Source organism: Podarcis erhardii (genome assembly GCF_964252035.2).
Source record: "Podarcis erhardii genome assembly, chromosome: 15".
Taxonomy (NCBI): Eukaryota; Metazoa; Chordata; class Lepidosauria; order Squamata; family Lacertidae; genus Podarcis; species Podarcis erhardii.
This window is the reverse complement of record NC_138505.1, coordinates 34,581,285-34,596,730: the sequence shown is the minus strand read 5'-3', so window position 1 is coordinate 34,596,730 and position 15,446 is coordinate 34,581,285. Positions and strand designations below refer to the sequence as shown.

Sequence of the window (15,446 nt, the reverse complement as noted above, 5' to 3'; positions counted from 1 at the left end):
AGACACTATGCCTCAAAACACCTATTGCTGGGAATCACAAGTGGGGAGAGGGTGGCTGTGCTCAAAGCTTACTAGCTGGCTTCCCCTGGGCATCTGGTTGGCTGCTGTGGAACAGGACACTGGAGTAGATTATGCTTACCTTATCCAGCAGCCTCTTCTTATGTTCTCTTGAAGTCAACTATTATTTCTTTAAAAAATAAATGAACAAATCAATCTCAGGGCTCTTGGACATGAGCAGGGAACCTGTAGATATTCAGATGTTCATAGAATCAATTGTAGAATTGGAAGGGACCTTGAGGATCATGTTGGACAGCAACTCATAAGAACATAGGAAGAACCTTCTATGATCAGGCCAATGACCCATCTAGTCCAGTATCCTGTACTCAGTGGCCAACCCGATGACTGTGGGAAATTCACAAGCAGAATATGAGTGCAAGAGCAGGCTACCCTCTGTGGTTTCCAGCAACTGGGATTCAGAAGCACTACTGCCACCAACTCCCATCAGTCCCAAGCCTCATGGCCAGTGGTCAGATGATGGAGCTCAGCCATGCTGGAAGGACTACAGGTCCACCACCCCTGCTTTAGGACTTTGTAAGAATCTCAACCCATCCCACCACTGAGATTTGAAACAGCACCCCTGAACCCTTTCATTCATTTGCAGCGAGGTGCTGCATGGCCAACAAACACCTATAGGGTGTATGGGGAGGGGACGTAGGCTATGCATCCCATCATATCAAGAGCCAGTAGCCATCTAGATGTAGCTGGACTACAACTTCCAGCATTCCTGACCATCACGCTGGCTGGGGCCAACATCATCTGGAGGACCACAGGTTTCCCTTTCGTGCTCCAAGCCATGCTTGGATTGGGTAGATCAGACAGGTGGGCAAGGCAGCTTCCTATATGATATGTAGAAGAGTCTCTGGTTCCTGGTGTATCAAGTCATTAGCTTAAGGTATGCACCTGTACTTATCCTCCAGCATTTCACAGAAGAAAACAGGATACATTCACCTTGCACCACTCCTGGTCTTGTAGGGAAGATCACTATCTGACCCTTCAGAACATAATGCATCGCTGAAGGCTCTGCTCTTGCCTGTCACTTGCTATCTTCACATACTCTGCAAATGCCTGCCCTCCCCTGGTCTGGAAAGCCAACATGGTGTTTATTCTTTTGGTTAAAGAATTCAGCAGGGAAAACTGCTACAACAAGAAGACATAACCAACAACAGCAAATATACCAATATGTCCGATGAGTGAAATGGCAAGTGGTGCACTGCATACCAATTTAGTGTTTACATCAAGGATGGGGAAGTTCTAGCCTGTGGGTCAAACTTGGCCTTCCATGCTTCCCCATTTTGCCTGCAAGAACAAAACCATGCTCACCTGTCCCACACCTGATGTAATATGTGGTGTTAGGTGTGGGACACATATATTCATGGTTGCAGAAAGCAGGGTTGACCTCCCTGCGCATCAGTTAATGGATGGTGGTGGGGACGGGCTGGTACACTCAAACACTGCAGGAAGTAGGGCTGAACCCCCATTCATGAGCTAATATGCAGAAAGTTCAGTCCTACTTGGTTTAGGCATGCAAACCAGTCCCCATTCCTGAGCCTTGCAGGAAGCAAGATTGAACCTCAGTTCCTCAGCAGATGAGCAGGGAATTCAATCCTTCTTGATTTGGGCACATCAGCCAACTCCTGCTCCCGCACCCTGAAAAAGCAGGATTGAACCCTTGTGTATCACCCGATATGCAGTTTGTTGAATATTGATCAGGTAATGTCTCTCCTCACCACCACCAAGGGTCAACTTCATCGGGTGTTATAAAGGCAAGATGAACCCACCCAACCACCACCACTCAGAGATGTAACTTCCAGAGGACTGGGGATGCAGTTAAATGTTGCTGGATGGCAACTCTTAAAGAGAGGCAGTGTGGAATAATGGTTAGAGTGTTGGGCTAGGACCAAGCAGACCAGATGTATCTCTGAATGTCAGTAGCTGGGAAACAGCAGCAGGAATGGATTGTTGTCCCTCTATCCTTCTTGTGGGCTTCCCAGAGGCCACTAAGGGAAACATGATGCTGGACTAGATAGGTTTTTGGTGTGAACCAGCAGGGTCCTTCTTACATTCTTATCCAGGTTCAAATCCCATTCATCCATGAAACTCACTGGACAATCCGAGGCTGGTCACAATTGCTTAGCCTAACTTACTTTACAAGGATTGGCGGGGGAGGGGGAGGACCATGTATGAACATCTTGGAGGAAGTGTGGAAGATAATGGATGACAATTCTAACAGCTTGTACTAACCATGTTTGAACAAGGCATGCCCAAAAGGCAAAAGCAAAAAGATAGGAAAGCAATTTACCAGAGTCCAGTAATAGCAAAGAGGATTTGTCCCTAACAAATAGGAGCAGTCAGAGCACAAACATCTGCAGGAGCACATGCAACATATTGTTCAAATCAAAACACTCAAGGGCCAAACTGCTCCACCCCCACCATGGTATAGATAAGAGACATCTGTTCAATGCTCTCTCTTCTCTTCTCTCTTCTCTTCTCTCTCTGTAGTGCATTAGTCAAAAGGTGCTAGTTTGTGGAATCTTAATCTTACCCACATGGCCTAGAGAAGGAGACCTTCTTTTTAAACAACAACAACAACCAGCTTGTGCTATTTAGACAAGATTAAATTTATGAGAAAGCTGGTTGTTGGAGGATGACAGGGGATTCCAAGGAGAAGAGCTGGATATTCTCCAAGAAATCAAAACACAATTCAGCTAAGAGGCGCAATTTCTCCCTACTTCTCAAGCAGAAATGGCTTGTTGTGCTGCAGGCATCTATGGAAATGTGGAGAGGTAAAAACTCTCTCTCTCTCTCTCTCTCTCTCTCTCTCTCTCTCTCTCTCACACACACACACACACACACACACACACAAGCACACTTACATGGCAATGCCACAACTGTCATTTCTCCTGGTTCCATCAGCAGGTTTTTGTGTCTCCATTAGTCAAGTAAGTGGGAATAATCCATGCAGACCTAAATAACAATTGCTGTCTGCAACACACACACACACACACACACACACACACACACACACACACGTTGCTTTCTTTCGGCCTGCTATGTCAAGCATCTGAATACCAAGCAACAGATGTCGGCGTCATTAGTGACACACTGTTAATTTGTTTACCTGGCAGAGAAGGACTTGGCTGCTGTGATTCACTTGTTATTGAAGGGTGAAGTGGGGGGGGGGTCACCTTGGGGTATTTCATTGCCAAGTGACAACCACCTCAGGGAACAGCCCTCAGGGGGCTGTCACTGAAAGAAGAGGGGGTCTTTGTATTGTCATTGTAGCAATACAGATCAGAGAGTCTTGAAGGTAAATAGCATTGCATGCAATAAGTCATTGTGACAAGTGTCTTCTCTAGTGCGGACAACCCATTTAGGAGGGATGGCTACATCACAGATTGTAATACTGTGGGATAGAGGATAAATTGGTTCAGTTCACATTTTAAAGCCAACTGATCTACTTAGATGGTCCTGAACTCAAATGCAGACAAGAACGCAGCTACCAGCTGGCTGATGCGCTTCTCTCTGAGTTTTGTGATGCGGTCTTGGTTTTGGAAAGCATACCCAAAAATTCATATTTAACAAGAAAAATGCATTTTTTATGGGGAAATGCATTTGAGAAGGACACAGAATGCATATTTTAGGGAGAGAATATGTACATAACGTGTGGTTTTTTTCAGTTAGCAAAAAATGATGATGGAATGGACCTACAATTAACCGTATGTGAAACTGATATGGAATGGAAAAGGGTTCATCAGTACATCCCAATAGCACTTTGTTGTTGTTTTTTTAAAAAAATTCCCTGCTAGATATGAATACACATGGATGGTCAATATTACAGGAACATAGGAAGCTTCCATATATCAAGCCAGATCATTGGTCCACTGAGCTCAGTGTTGTTTACACTGGCTGGCAGTGACTACCCAGGGTTTCAGACAAAGGACATTTCAAGGGCTACCTGGAGATGCCAGGATTTGAACCTGGGACCTCCTGCATGAGCTGCTGCTCTACAGCTCAGACAAAGGCAGCCAGAACATCTCCCTTTGGCGTGTCCCTCACCTCTGTGATAGGAGGGCAGTCTAGACAATCATGGCAGAGACCTCTTGTGACAGGGCACACAGTCTAATGCCACTCATAGTAACTTCCTCCTGCCTATTTCTTCTGTTGTAAACTGCCCTGTGGTCTTTGGGCAAAGGCTGTTTTATCAATTTAATAAGCAACAACAATAGTATTAGGGTGAGAGCTCCCGATATATGAACAGACTGTAAAATTATGAATGGCTGGAAAGCTTAGCTTACTCTCACAGTGTTGGGGATTCTTTGCTTGTCGGGCATTTGTGTCTTCTTTTGTAAAAATTTGATTAACATAAAGCAATACCCAGCGTGGAGCTCACTTGGGTACCATGAGAAATTAATGCAACACCCTTTCCTCAAAAGCAGTTGTGCCATGATGCCTGTTTCAAAAAGGAGATGCCTAAAATCTTTTATCAAAGGATCCCTTGCAGAGGCCTGGTGGAGCTGTCATGTTGGATACTGCCAAACCACCCCCATTTCCTTATTACAGCTGACTACGGCTCTCTAAGGCCGCTAGTTTGTCCTCCTCCTGCACATACTTTCAATAGCTCCATAGCAACTCCATAAATCATCTTGCTTGAGTTATGCAGCTTCCTGTACAAGAGAGATCAGATTTCCTTATGGGAGAACAATGACGATATCAGTAGGGCTGTTTGTGCTTTAGTAGTCCTTCTGAAGTGGGTAGTGGGGGCGGCTGGCGACGATCAGGGAATCATGCCCACTTCCAAATAAAGTCTTAACAATGTGGTGTGAGTGTCCTCCCAACACTGTCCCCAGATAGCTATGGAATACAGCAATGAGAGAATGACATAAGGGTTAGGGTGCTGGACTAGGACATGGGAGATCAGTGCTTACGTCCCCACTCAGCCATGGAGCTTGATGGGTGAACTTGGGCCAGTCTCCAAGTCCCACTTTGACTAGGTGCATTGCAAGCAATAGCACCAAACTAGCTGTGATTATTAATTTCAATTGGACTAACAATAGATGCAACCCACTGTCCCTCAGTCTAACCTTCCTCTCAGGATAAGGAAGGGAGAACTCTGAATGTCACCTTGAGCTTCATAGAGGAGCAGTGGGATATAAGGCATTTCTTACATTCATATACTATCTTTTCCACCAAGGAGCTGGAGGTGGTGTATCCCCATTTTATCTTCACAACAACCCTGTGAGATAAGTTAGGCTGAGAAGCAGTGACTGGTCAAAGGTCACCCATTAAGCTGCATGGCTTAGTGGGTGTTCAAACCCTGGTCTCCCAGGTCCTACTCTGACACTCTTACCATTACACCACACTGGTTCTAAGTAGTAATGTAACAATAAATATGTAAACTACAACAACCAAGGAGGTTGTCAAGCAAGGAAATGAAAGCAGATGTGAGGGAGTTCTGAGGACCAGACAAGCTTGGAAGACACCATTCAGTCTCCAGGTGTGAGGTTCCCCACCCCTCCATTAGAACATCAATTATCGCACTGGACACCAAGTACTTCTGGTTTCAAACTAAAGAGCTAAACCGTTCCAAATGATGAGCTATGTTTGAAAACTTCCATTTCCACTTTCTCGGAAGCCTGAACTGTGAAATTTCACAGATACAGAAATGGCAAGCGAAGATTCCCCCGGGTTTGTGAAAGAATGAGATCATGTCACCACTTTTATTTTCCATCTGGAAAGAATACTAAAATGGAAACACACGGGAAACGATGACACAATCAAAGCCTTTGAGGAGAGGAGCAGCACCTGTGCCATGCCAAAGTCAGCTGTTCTGCCATGACCCCACAGGGTACAAATATACATGGAAGATACTTTTATAAGAAAGAAATATCAGAGGTCCTCCAGAGAATTCCAAAGAAACCATTGGAGAATTTATCCCAACTCCCTGGGAAATTTGGTTTCCCTGCGTGTGAATAAAGTGGAGAATTTAAAGAAGCCACATGTAACGTGATCTCCAGCTGATGCTCAAAGCACTAGAAATCTCTGACTTAAGGCCAATTCCAATGTTCTTTCCATGTGGAGAAGAAGTAAGGAGGGGTCTCCAGCAGCAATTTACCCTGAAGCTAAGTTCCTTGACAGCATAGGAAGCAGAATTCCCTATCCTTATCCTGCTGGGTGAAGCAGGGGAATGGTCCAATCAAGCCCTATGAAGCCCTATGAAGAACTATTACACAGGACACTGGACCATTAGAGGAGCTGTCCAACAGCTTCAGTAACATGCAGTCCATGCTCCAAGTGCTGAAGCAGTCAAGGGGGAAGGTAAACCTAGGAGCTGGTCAATGGAGCTGATCCATCAGCAGCTTCCAGGAAACAAAGAAAGGTTTATGTCATTAATGGAGAACCTTTTACCTGTTTAACTCCAACTCCCATCAGTCCCAGCCAGCATGGCCAGTCCTTAGGGTGGACAGGAATTATAGTCCAATGACATCCGTAGGCAAAAAGTTAATGTAATTAGCTGGGTTCTCTCATTCTTCCTGGCACATTAGTGGGAACCAAATCTCATGGTGATTGGTAGGGGTCCAGAATCCGGTTGGGGCACATTATTGTTAGAAAACGCCCTGGGGTGCCTCTGAAAGCCCCCAAAACTCCAAACGTCTTCTGATGAGCATAACTCCAGAGAGGCATTCCCCCTTGTCTCCAGGGTGCTCCAGTCCCAAGCTTCCTTGGAAAATGCAACTATTTTGCAGGCTATCTGACCTCTCAGGGTGATTGTGAGAATGAAATAGGAGAGAATCATATATTCCACCTTGATCTACATAGAAAAGTTGGATATAAATGCAGGTAATAATCAGTGATATCATGGTCTCAGGGTTCCTGTCAAAGTGTCCTGTCTCCTCCTCATCCTGGTCCATGCTCAGACTCACAGCAGAATCACATCTAATTCTTTATCACATCAGGACCAAGTAGCAAGCTAGAACTTGGGACACAAGCATTACTGAGAGTGCAGGAACACAACAGAGCCTGAGAAGTCCTTTTGCAAGGCTCAAATTGACCAGGAAGCATTATGATGCTCCTTTCTGTGACAAAGGATCCAATGGCCAGCCTGTGTGGGTGGAGACAATCAGTCCAGGACCTGAAGGCAGTCAACTAGGGAATCTGCCACCTGCAATTCAGAGCTTCACCACATGGGGCACCCACACAAAGGCTGAGCTGCTCTTGACATCAGAGGGCCATGCAGAGGTAGTGAGGGCTGGCTGATCACGAGAAAACTTGTGGCAGGTAGCATTTAATTAAACAATAGAAACAAAACTTTGGGCCAAAAGTCAGGAATTTCCTTGGCAATTATTGATTTGTGACAAATCCCAGGTATCTCTGGACTGTTGGGACATATGTCTTTGGTCTGACCCAGAACAACATCTCTTATGCTCTGAATATTTTCAATCTCATTTCCCTCATTGGGTAACTTAAGTAGGGGAATTGCTCAGGCTAAGAGAGACACCATTAAGCCTCATTCTCCTACATTCCATTATTAGCCTAATGGCCCAAAATCTTTTGATTGAAAATTAATTCTCTGGAGGAATCTGGACAACAGTGTTTGAAATGGCAGCATTTTTTTTTTTGCGGGTGAATGGGGGGGGGGGTAAGGGCCTTCCCAGCCTCATAATGACTATTTCTGGGTATTCAACCAGTTAGATTCTTTTCAACTTCATTGGCGCTCCCTGCAGGGACATTAATGTGACTTGAAGTAAATGGTTGGTTGGAGGCACACTGAAGCTTACCTCCTTCAGATTCCAAAGCTAAATACTCTTGTCTACTCATTTTGTCTTATCTATCTGTCTTTTAAGGATGAGTGGGCTCCCCCTCTCCTTGTCACCATTCCAGTGTCATTCCCTGGTTTGCTCTCCCATCTCTCCCAGTTTAACTTTGTGAATGTCTCAATTTGATTCCAGACTTCCTCGACCCAGGATTAGAACTTCCATCATCCCTGACCATTGGCCATGCTGGCTTGGGCTGATGGGCAGGAGTAGCCAAAACATCTGGAGGGCACTAGGTCAGGGAAATAAGCAGTAGCCCCTTTCATGCATTCCTCTATGCACAGGTTTAATACCAGGGAGAAGCATTCATAGACTCCAGAGCTGGAAGGGACCCTAAGGATCATCTAGTCCCCAACAATGCAGGAAGATGCACATACGGTGGAACCTTGGTACTCTAATGGCTTGGCTTCTGAACAAATCGGCTCCTGAACGCTGCAAACCCAGAAGTACGTGTTCCAGTTTGCGAGCATTTTTCAGAAGCCGAACGTCCCACACAGCTTCCGCTTGAGTGCAGGAAGCTCCTGCAGCCAATCAGAAGCCACGCCTTAGTTTTTGAATGGTTTCGGGAGTTGAATGGACTCCCAGAATGGAATAAGTTTGAGAACCAAGGTACCACTGTATGGGGATCGAACCTGCAACCTTGACATTGTTAGCACCACATCTAACCAACTGAGCTATCAGAAGCAGGACTATGCCAACTGGCCGCACCTCCTGATGTGCACAAGAGCCCTCTCTCCTGTTATTTCTTGCTACTGGTATTTAGAAGCATTGTGGTGGAACAACATAGCCATTGTGGCTAGTTGCAGAGTGACCCATGCTGTGTTGGGTTAAACCAACAGGAAGGAAGGAAGGAAACTTGGGACTCTGCGGAATGTGCAGTTCAAGCCTAAGTTTCAGTAATTGGAATGAAGTTGTCATGAGACAGAGTTTTAGCAGTCTGAAGACAGCATTTCAAACTCCACCACCATCACAGGCATGGTAATAAAAGTGTCTCAGCAACATCTCAAGGTCTTTTATCGATTGCCAGTTAAAGCAGCCATCCTTTTAGCTTTTTACCAATTGCCCGATTCAAGCATCCATTCTATCACAAAGCACAACCTTGAAGCTTACACCTGAGATACATTAACTGTTAATATTTAATACTTAAATTAGCTAGCCTACAATCCTTGTCCTAGATGAGTGAAGGACGAATGCGTTGCCACTGGTGGATTAAGAGAGAATTCTCTTTCTCTGATAACCTTTCCTATGACCCAGCTACATTAGTAAAAAAAACCACAGCACTTCGAATACAGAATACAGGCTTCAGATTTTTCTCAGTTTCCATGGCTTAGCATCCCCGCCCCAACTTGTCCATTATGCCATCTCCCCTGCCCATGTCCTACCTATCATAGACCTTACCAGCCGGTGTTGAACTCGACGTGAGCATCAAAAAACCCAACCACTGGTGATGTTGCTGCCTTCCAACCTTGGATTCTGGCTCGGATCAGCCCTTCTCGTTTGTTATTACGAACTATTTTCACCAGCCCTGGGTATCTCTTGTGGACATACTGGTCCAAATTAAACTTCAGCTCAACTGTAAAAACAAAGAGACAACGAGATTTGGGATTTGAGAAGCACATTCTGTTTCATTTCAACAGAATCTCACTTAACTCGGAGTAAACATTTCTGAAGCTGAAGGCTCCGATACTTTGGCCACCTCATGAGAAGAGAAGACTCCCTGGAAAAGACCCTGATGTTGGGTAAGATTGAGGGCACAAGGAGAAGGGGATGACAGAAGAAGAGATGGTTGGACAGTGTTCTCAAAGCTACCAACATGAGTTTGACCAAACTGCAGGAGGCAGTGGAAGACAGGAGTGCCTGGCGTGCTCTGGTCCATGGGGTCACGAAGAGTCGGACACAACTAAATGACTAAATGACTAAACAACAACAACAGCAACAGCAACAGCAACAACAGCAACAAACATTTCTGAAGACCTGAATGAGGACAATTCAATCATGCCAAATTACTCAGTACTTAGCACCTTCTGTCTGCCCCACCCTTTAAAAATTACTTCAGAAACAGAGGGTAGTATTCAATGATTGTGCTACCTGGAGTAGACACATTGAAATTAATGGACTTGATTCACTTAAGTTCATTAATTTCAGTGGGTCTATTCTGAATAGGATTTAGTTGGGTAGTGTATTGGGGTTACTCTATTTTATTGTGCATTTGTGCTATGTTAGGTAGCCGAAAATGAAATGGATTGGGCCATTTGAATATTATTATTAATTATTATTGGTATTACTATTCCAGATCATGAGAAATAATGAGTTTCTGCACATTAAATTGTAATAAGTTGGTCACACTGACCAAAGCTTAAGAAAGATTCACTTGGGAAGAGCCATAACTCAGTGGTAGGACATCTGACTTCGAATATAGAAGGTTGCGTGTTTAATTCCCAGCATTTCCTTGTAGGGCTGGAAAAGACCCCTGCTGGAAACTGGTCAGTATAGTTGTTACTGAGCTAGATAGACCAGTAGTCTGACTCAGTACAAGGCCATTTCCTATGTTTCTAAGCTTAAAGCGCACCCCACAGTAAATATACATATTGCACCCCAAGATTGGATCACAAGTTCTCCTTCAACGGAAACAATACCTCTATATCTTCATTCTTTTTGGTGTCCATACCTGCCGCCTCCATTGAAGCAGAATAAGCACAAGTTTAGCACTAATTTTCATGTTATTTGCAATTGGATACTCCCCCCACCCCCCGGAAGCAAATGACACAGAAATCAGCACTAAACTTCTGCTACATTTCTCTTTTATGTCATGTGAAAGCACAAATATAATTAGGAACTTGACAGTTAGGGCAACATTGGGGAGAACAGGATCAGTTGTGGTGCAAATGCAGTGCAGAACCCATATGTTTGCAGGCAAAGGGCCACAGCTCTGTGGCACATGGGAAGCTGCCATTAGTTCATCTAGTCCAGTGTTGTTTACATGGTCTGGCAGCAGTTCTCAAGGGTTTCAGACAAGAGTTTTAGTCTTGCCTGAAGATACCAGAATTTGAATCCGGGACCTTTTGTATACACTCTGCCACTAAGCTGTGGCATTGCACAGCACACAATTAGCACATTATTTCCCCATAGTGGGAAAACAAGCTGCTCATAAGTATATATGAATCATTTTTCCTCAACAGCCTTTCCCCCATTATGGACAATCCAAACATGCATTACATTAGTAAGAAACAGAAAACAAACACAAACAAACAAACAAACAAACAAACAAACAAACAAACAAACAAACAGGTGTTTTGAATATTCACCATTGTCACTGTTGTCATCCACCAAGATAATCTCCTTGAGCAAGTGGGATGGGGTGTGATTCACAACACTGTGTACTGAGCGCAAGATGACAGATAGAGCCTCATTTACAAAAATAAAGACCACCGAGATCTGGGGCAGGTCATCAGGATAGGACATCTGTTTGCACCTGGGGAGAATAAAAATGAGGACTAAGATGCACCGAGCATTTAAAAAACAACAAAAACCACACCTTAGCTTTCATTAAGCTTTTCTCCATTTAAATGGAGAGATCCAATTTTATTTATTTATAAAAACATTTGCATACTGTTATGTCATAAAAACAATATCTAAGTGGTTTACACCATGGGTCGGCAATCTAAGGCCCGCGGGCCAGATCAGGCCCAACTGCCTTCTGGATCTGGCCCGCGGACGGTCCGGGAATTGCCATGTGGATCATCCATGCGCATGTTCTTCCCCTCTCCATCCCTCTCCCTCACACGGCGGTGGTGGCGCCTCCTCCCTCCCTCCTCCTGTTTTCTCCCCACCCTGCCTAGAGAAGGAAGGGGGCTGGGCTTTATTGGTGCCAGCAGCAGCAGCAGCACTTGAGCAGCCACCATTTTAAGCAGCCGCTCTCTAGAGCCCTTTCGCACGACGCTCATCATCCCTCTGCCACTGCCGCCAGCCCCTGCCGCTCGCAAGACACAGGTAAGCAGCCACAGGGGCTCATGGTGCTTTTGTATCATTTTTTCTTCTTCTTCAAAATATAGTCCGGCCCCCCACAAGGTCTGAGGGACAGTGGACCGGCCCCCTGCTGAAAAAGTTTGCTGACCCCTGGTTTACACCAACGGAATATAAAAATGTACAATAAAAACAATTACAGAAAGTTAAGAGCAGACATCTATTAACCACTGTGGAAGGGTGCATTCTTAATTGTCTGCATGGCCCTGGCAGAATAGAGAAGTATTCAGCAGGCATTTAAACTGTATGGGGAGCAACCCTACTAGAAAAGCTAACCAGCAATCTGAAATTAGCACAGAGACAAACAGAAGAGGATGTCTTCACCCTGGTGTGGCTCCCCTTTATTCCATATGCATTCCAACAAGACAATGACCTAAACCCCCATCATATATACAAATTGACCCAACAACCACCCCCAAGCAAAACTCACTGCAGTCAACTGAATGCAACCAACCATGCTCTGGGCCCTCCATCATCTTGCACCACCAGTATTAATGAATAAATTAATAAAGGAAGGAAGAACCTGTCCATGTGATGCTGACACTGAAACTGTGCACATACACTATGCCAAATAATAAAAGATCATTATCTCCCCCTTCTCTCTCCCTACAGTGTCTCACACTGAATGTAACTGACCTATAGAAAGGACTCTGTGAATTGAAAACAGAGACGTTATATGTACCTTTGTTACGCATGAAAATATTTCAACAAAAACATTTTTTTTAAAAAAAGTTTGCACAGAAGGCACCCGCTGAATGTCTATTGACAGAGTGTTGCATAGGACTGGGGTGATGACACTATAGACACAGTTTCTTATTGTTGTCAATAAGAGCATCTCCAAGTTGGAGAACAATTAGCAATGCTCCTGCAAATTATCTTAGTCATCAATCTGAGATTTAAGGGTTTAAGGAGCCCCTGAGGGACCCTGGACATAAGTCATTCAGGGCTTTGTAATTTTTTGGAAATGGTTCACCCATATGCACTGGTCACTTATCTCCGCTCCATCTTGTGTGTATAGGATCACCAGGGATGCTTCTTTTTCTGGGTGATGGGGGGCTAGTCTGTGGCCTCCTAGGTATTAGGGACATGGGTGGCACTGTGGTCTAAACAACTGAGCCTCTTGGGCTTGCCGATCAGAAGGTCAGCGGTTCAAATCCCCACGATGGCGTGAGGTCCCGTTGCTCTGTCCTAGCTCCTGCCAACCTAGCAGTGCACGCCAGTGCAAGTAGATAAATAGGTACCACTGTGGCGGGAAGGTAAACAGCATTTCCGTGTGCTCTGGTTTCCGTCACAGTGTTCCATTGCACCAGAAGTGGTTTAGTCATGCTAGTCACATGACCAGGAAAGCTGTCTGTGGACAAACGCTGGCTCCCTCGGCCTGAAGCGAGATGAGCGCTGTAACCCGATTGTCACCTTTGACTAGACTTAACTGTCCAGGCATCCTTTACCTTTAACTTTACTCCAAGGTGTTACTCAACAATGAAAAACTGAAATATCATCTCACTCCTTATGCACCGAATTGACCACTGCACTCTGCAGGCAAGGACCTCCTACATCTTATAAAGAAGTCAGTTCCTCACAATACAGAAATTGGGTCATTACTGTGGTGGAATTCCCTCCCATTAAATATTAGGCAGGTGCCATCTCACTTGTCTTTTTGGTGCCTAATTTAGAGACTTTTCCCGTTCAACAAATGGAATTCTCTCTCAGTTTACATCTGTATTTGAATTGTTTAAAATATTTTTTAATAGTTTTAATTTAATTTAATTGGCTGCCTCTTTTGAGAGGTAGAGTGAGATATAGATTTAATTATTTGATTAATTAATAAGTCCCATAAGCTCCAGCCAGCATGGGCAATAGCTAGGGATGATGGGAGCTATTGCATGAAACTACCTGGAGAGCAACAGGTTAGGCCCCCCCATCCTATTTGAACCAGGATATGCATTTTCCCCCAGCCACTACAATTGTGATAATGGCTGAGTATTACTCTGGGCACTGTCTAAACATTTTTGGATATTCAAACCATGCAGGAACCTGAGAATTAACCCCAGCTGCCGCAGGTATCAACCCACAGTTCAGTCTGCTGCAGAGCACCTTGCAATGAAAGTGAAATGCCAATTCTCTCCTTTGCATAGAAATTAATGTTAAAAATAACCAACATGCTCTCACAGGCAGATCCAGGGTCCAATTACCATAGCAATTACGAGGCCTGTTCTCTAAAATACAGCTAATGATACCACAGGAAATGACTTTCCTTGCTCTTGTCAAACTCGATGACCTCCTGGCTCATCACTTCAACGTAATGATCATACTTTTTTTAACCGTTAGCCATTTATCTCTGGGGGTGGGGGGTTATAGGACGTGCCTGACTACCAGATAACCCCTGGTGATACGTGATGGAGAGGGTGAAAGTGCTGGAGCAATCCATTTTCAGGCCCAGTCCTAGCTGTATCGTATCAAAAGGTTGGTGGAAGCTATCACCCACCCCAATGTCCTTGTGACAATTTAAAGTCCTGTGGGCAACCTACCTTTCAGTGGGGCAGCACATTAGGGCAAATGGGGCAGTGCCCCATCAACCTCAGTCTGGCCTCAGCCAGCCCCCACTTGCCTCCTTCTTACAACTCGACCGGGGAGTGTGCATATGTCAGCTTCCTCCTCTGTAGAACTCAGCAGGGTGAAGGATGGGCAGAAGAAGAAGAAGAAGAGTTTGGAATTGATATCCCACTTTATCACTACCCTAAGGAGTCTCAAAGCGGCTAACATTCTCCTTTCCCTTCCTCCCCTACAACAGACACTCTGTGAGGTGAGTGAGGCTGAGAGACTTCAAAGAAGTGTGACTAGCCCAAGGTCACCCAGCAGCTGCATGTGGAGGAGTGGGGACGCGAACCCAGTTCCCCAGATTACGAGTCCACCGCTCTTAACCACTACACCACACTGGCTCTCTAGAAGTTGTTGGCTCCACCTATCATTGACTCTGGAGCCACCTACTGTTGGCGTCCCCACCTTCCACCCTATCAGTCCCAATGGGCTACTGCTGGCTATGTACTAAAAAGGTCCACTGCGCATTATTAGCCTGCTAAAACATATTCCAGTGCTTTATAAAAAATAAACCTTGATGAGAGTGGGAGTGAGGGCAGAATTAGGAATCGTTCCTAAACACTATTCACTGTGTGTTTGATTTAATTTGTGAGTCACCTGCTGCAATCATACCTCTCAGCAACTTACAGTTTAAAATAATGAGCAATACACACACACACACACTGTAGCCCAAAAGTAGGTGTGCTGCTTTAGAATCCACTTTGTTTGTTCTTGACTCAAATTCTGACCATTCAAAATATCAGAAACGAAAAACAATCATGTATGTATCTATGTACAGTGGTACCTCGGGTTAAGTACTTCATTCGTTCCGGAGGTCCGTTCTTAACCTGAAACTGTTCTTAACCTGAGGTACCACTTTAGCTAGTGGGGCCTCCCACTGCCACCATGCGATTTCTGTTCTCATCCTGAAGCAAAGTTCTTAACCTGAGGTACCACTGTATGTATGTATGGAAA

General features: G+C 44.8%; 1 protein-coding gene across 2 annotated transcripts in view; it reads right to left on the bottom strand.

Annotated features, from left to right (window-relative positions):
- The window catches only part of GALNT9 (polypeptide N-acetylgalactosaminyltransferase 9), a 186,007-nt gene that overhangs the window by 102,159 nt on the left and 68,402 nt on the right, over positions 1-15,446 (bottom strand). Inside the window, exons 3-4 of one of the 2 annotated variants that reach the window (XM_081842695.1) lie at positions 11,177-11,343; positions 9,270-9,444 (exon numbers count right to left, since the gene is read on the bottom strand). In XM_081842695.1, the coding sequence (XP_081698821.1) occupies positions 9,270-9,444; positions 11,177-11,343 (342 nt within the window). Of the gene's footprint in view, positions 1-9,253; positions 9,445-11,176; positions 11,344-15,446 lie in introns of those variants that run through there. The other variant, XM_081842696.1, reaches the window with a different exon arrangement.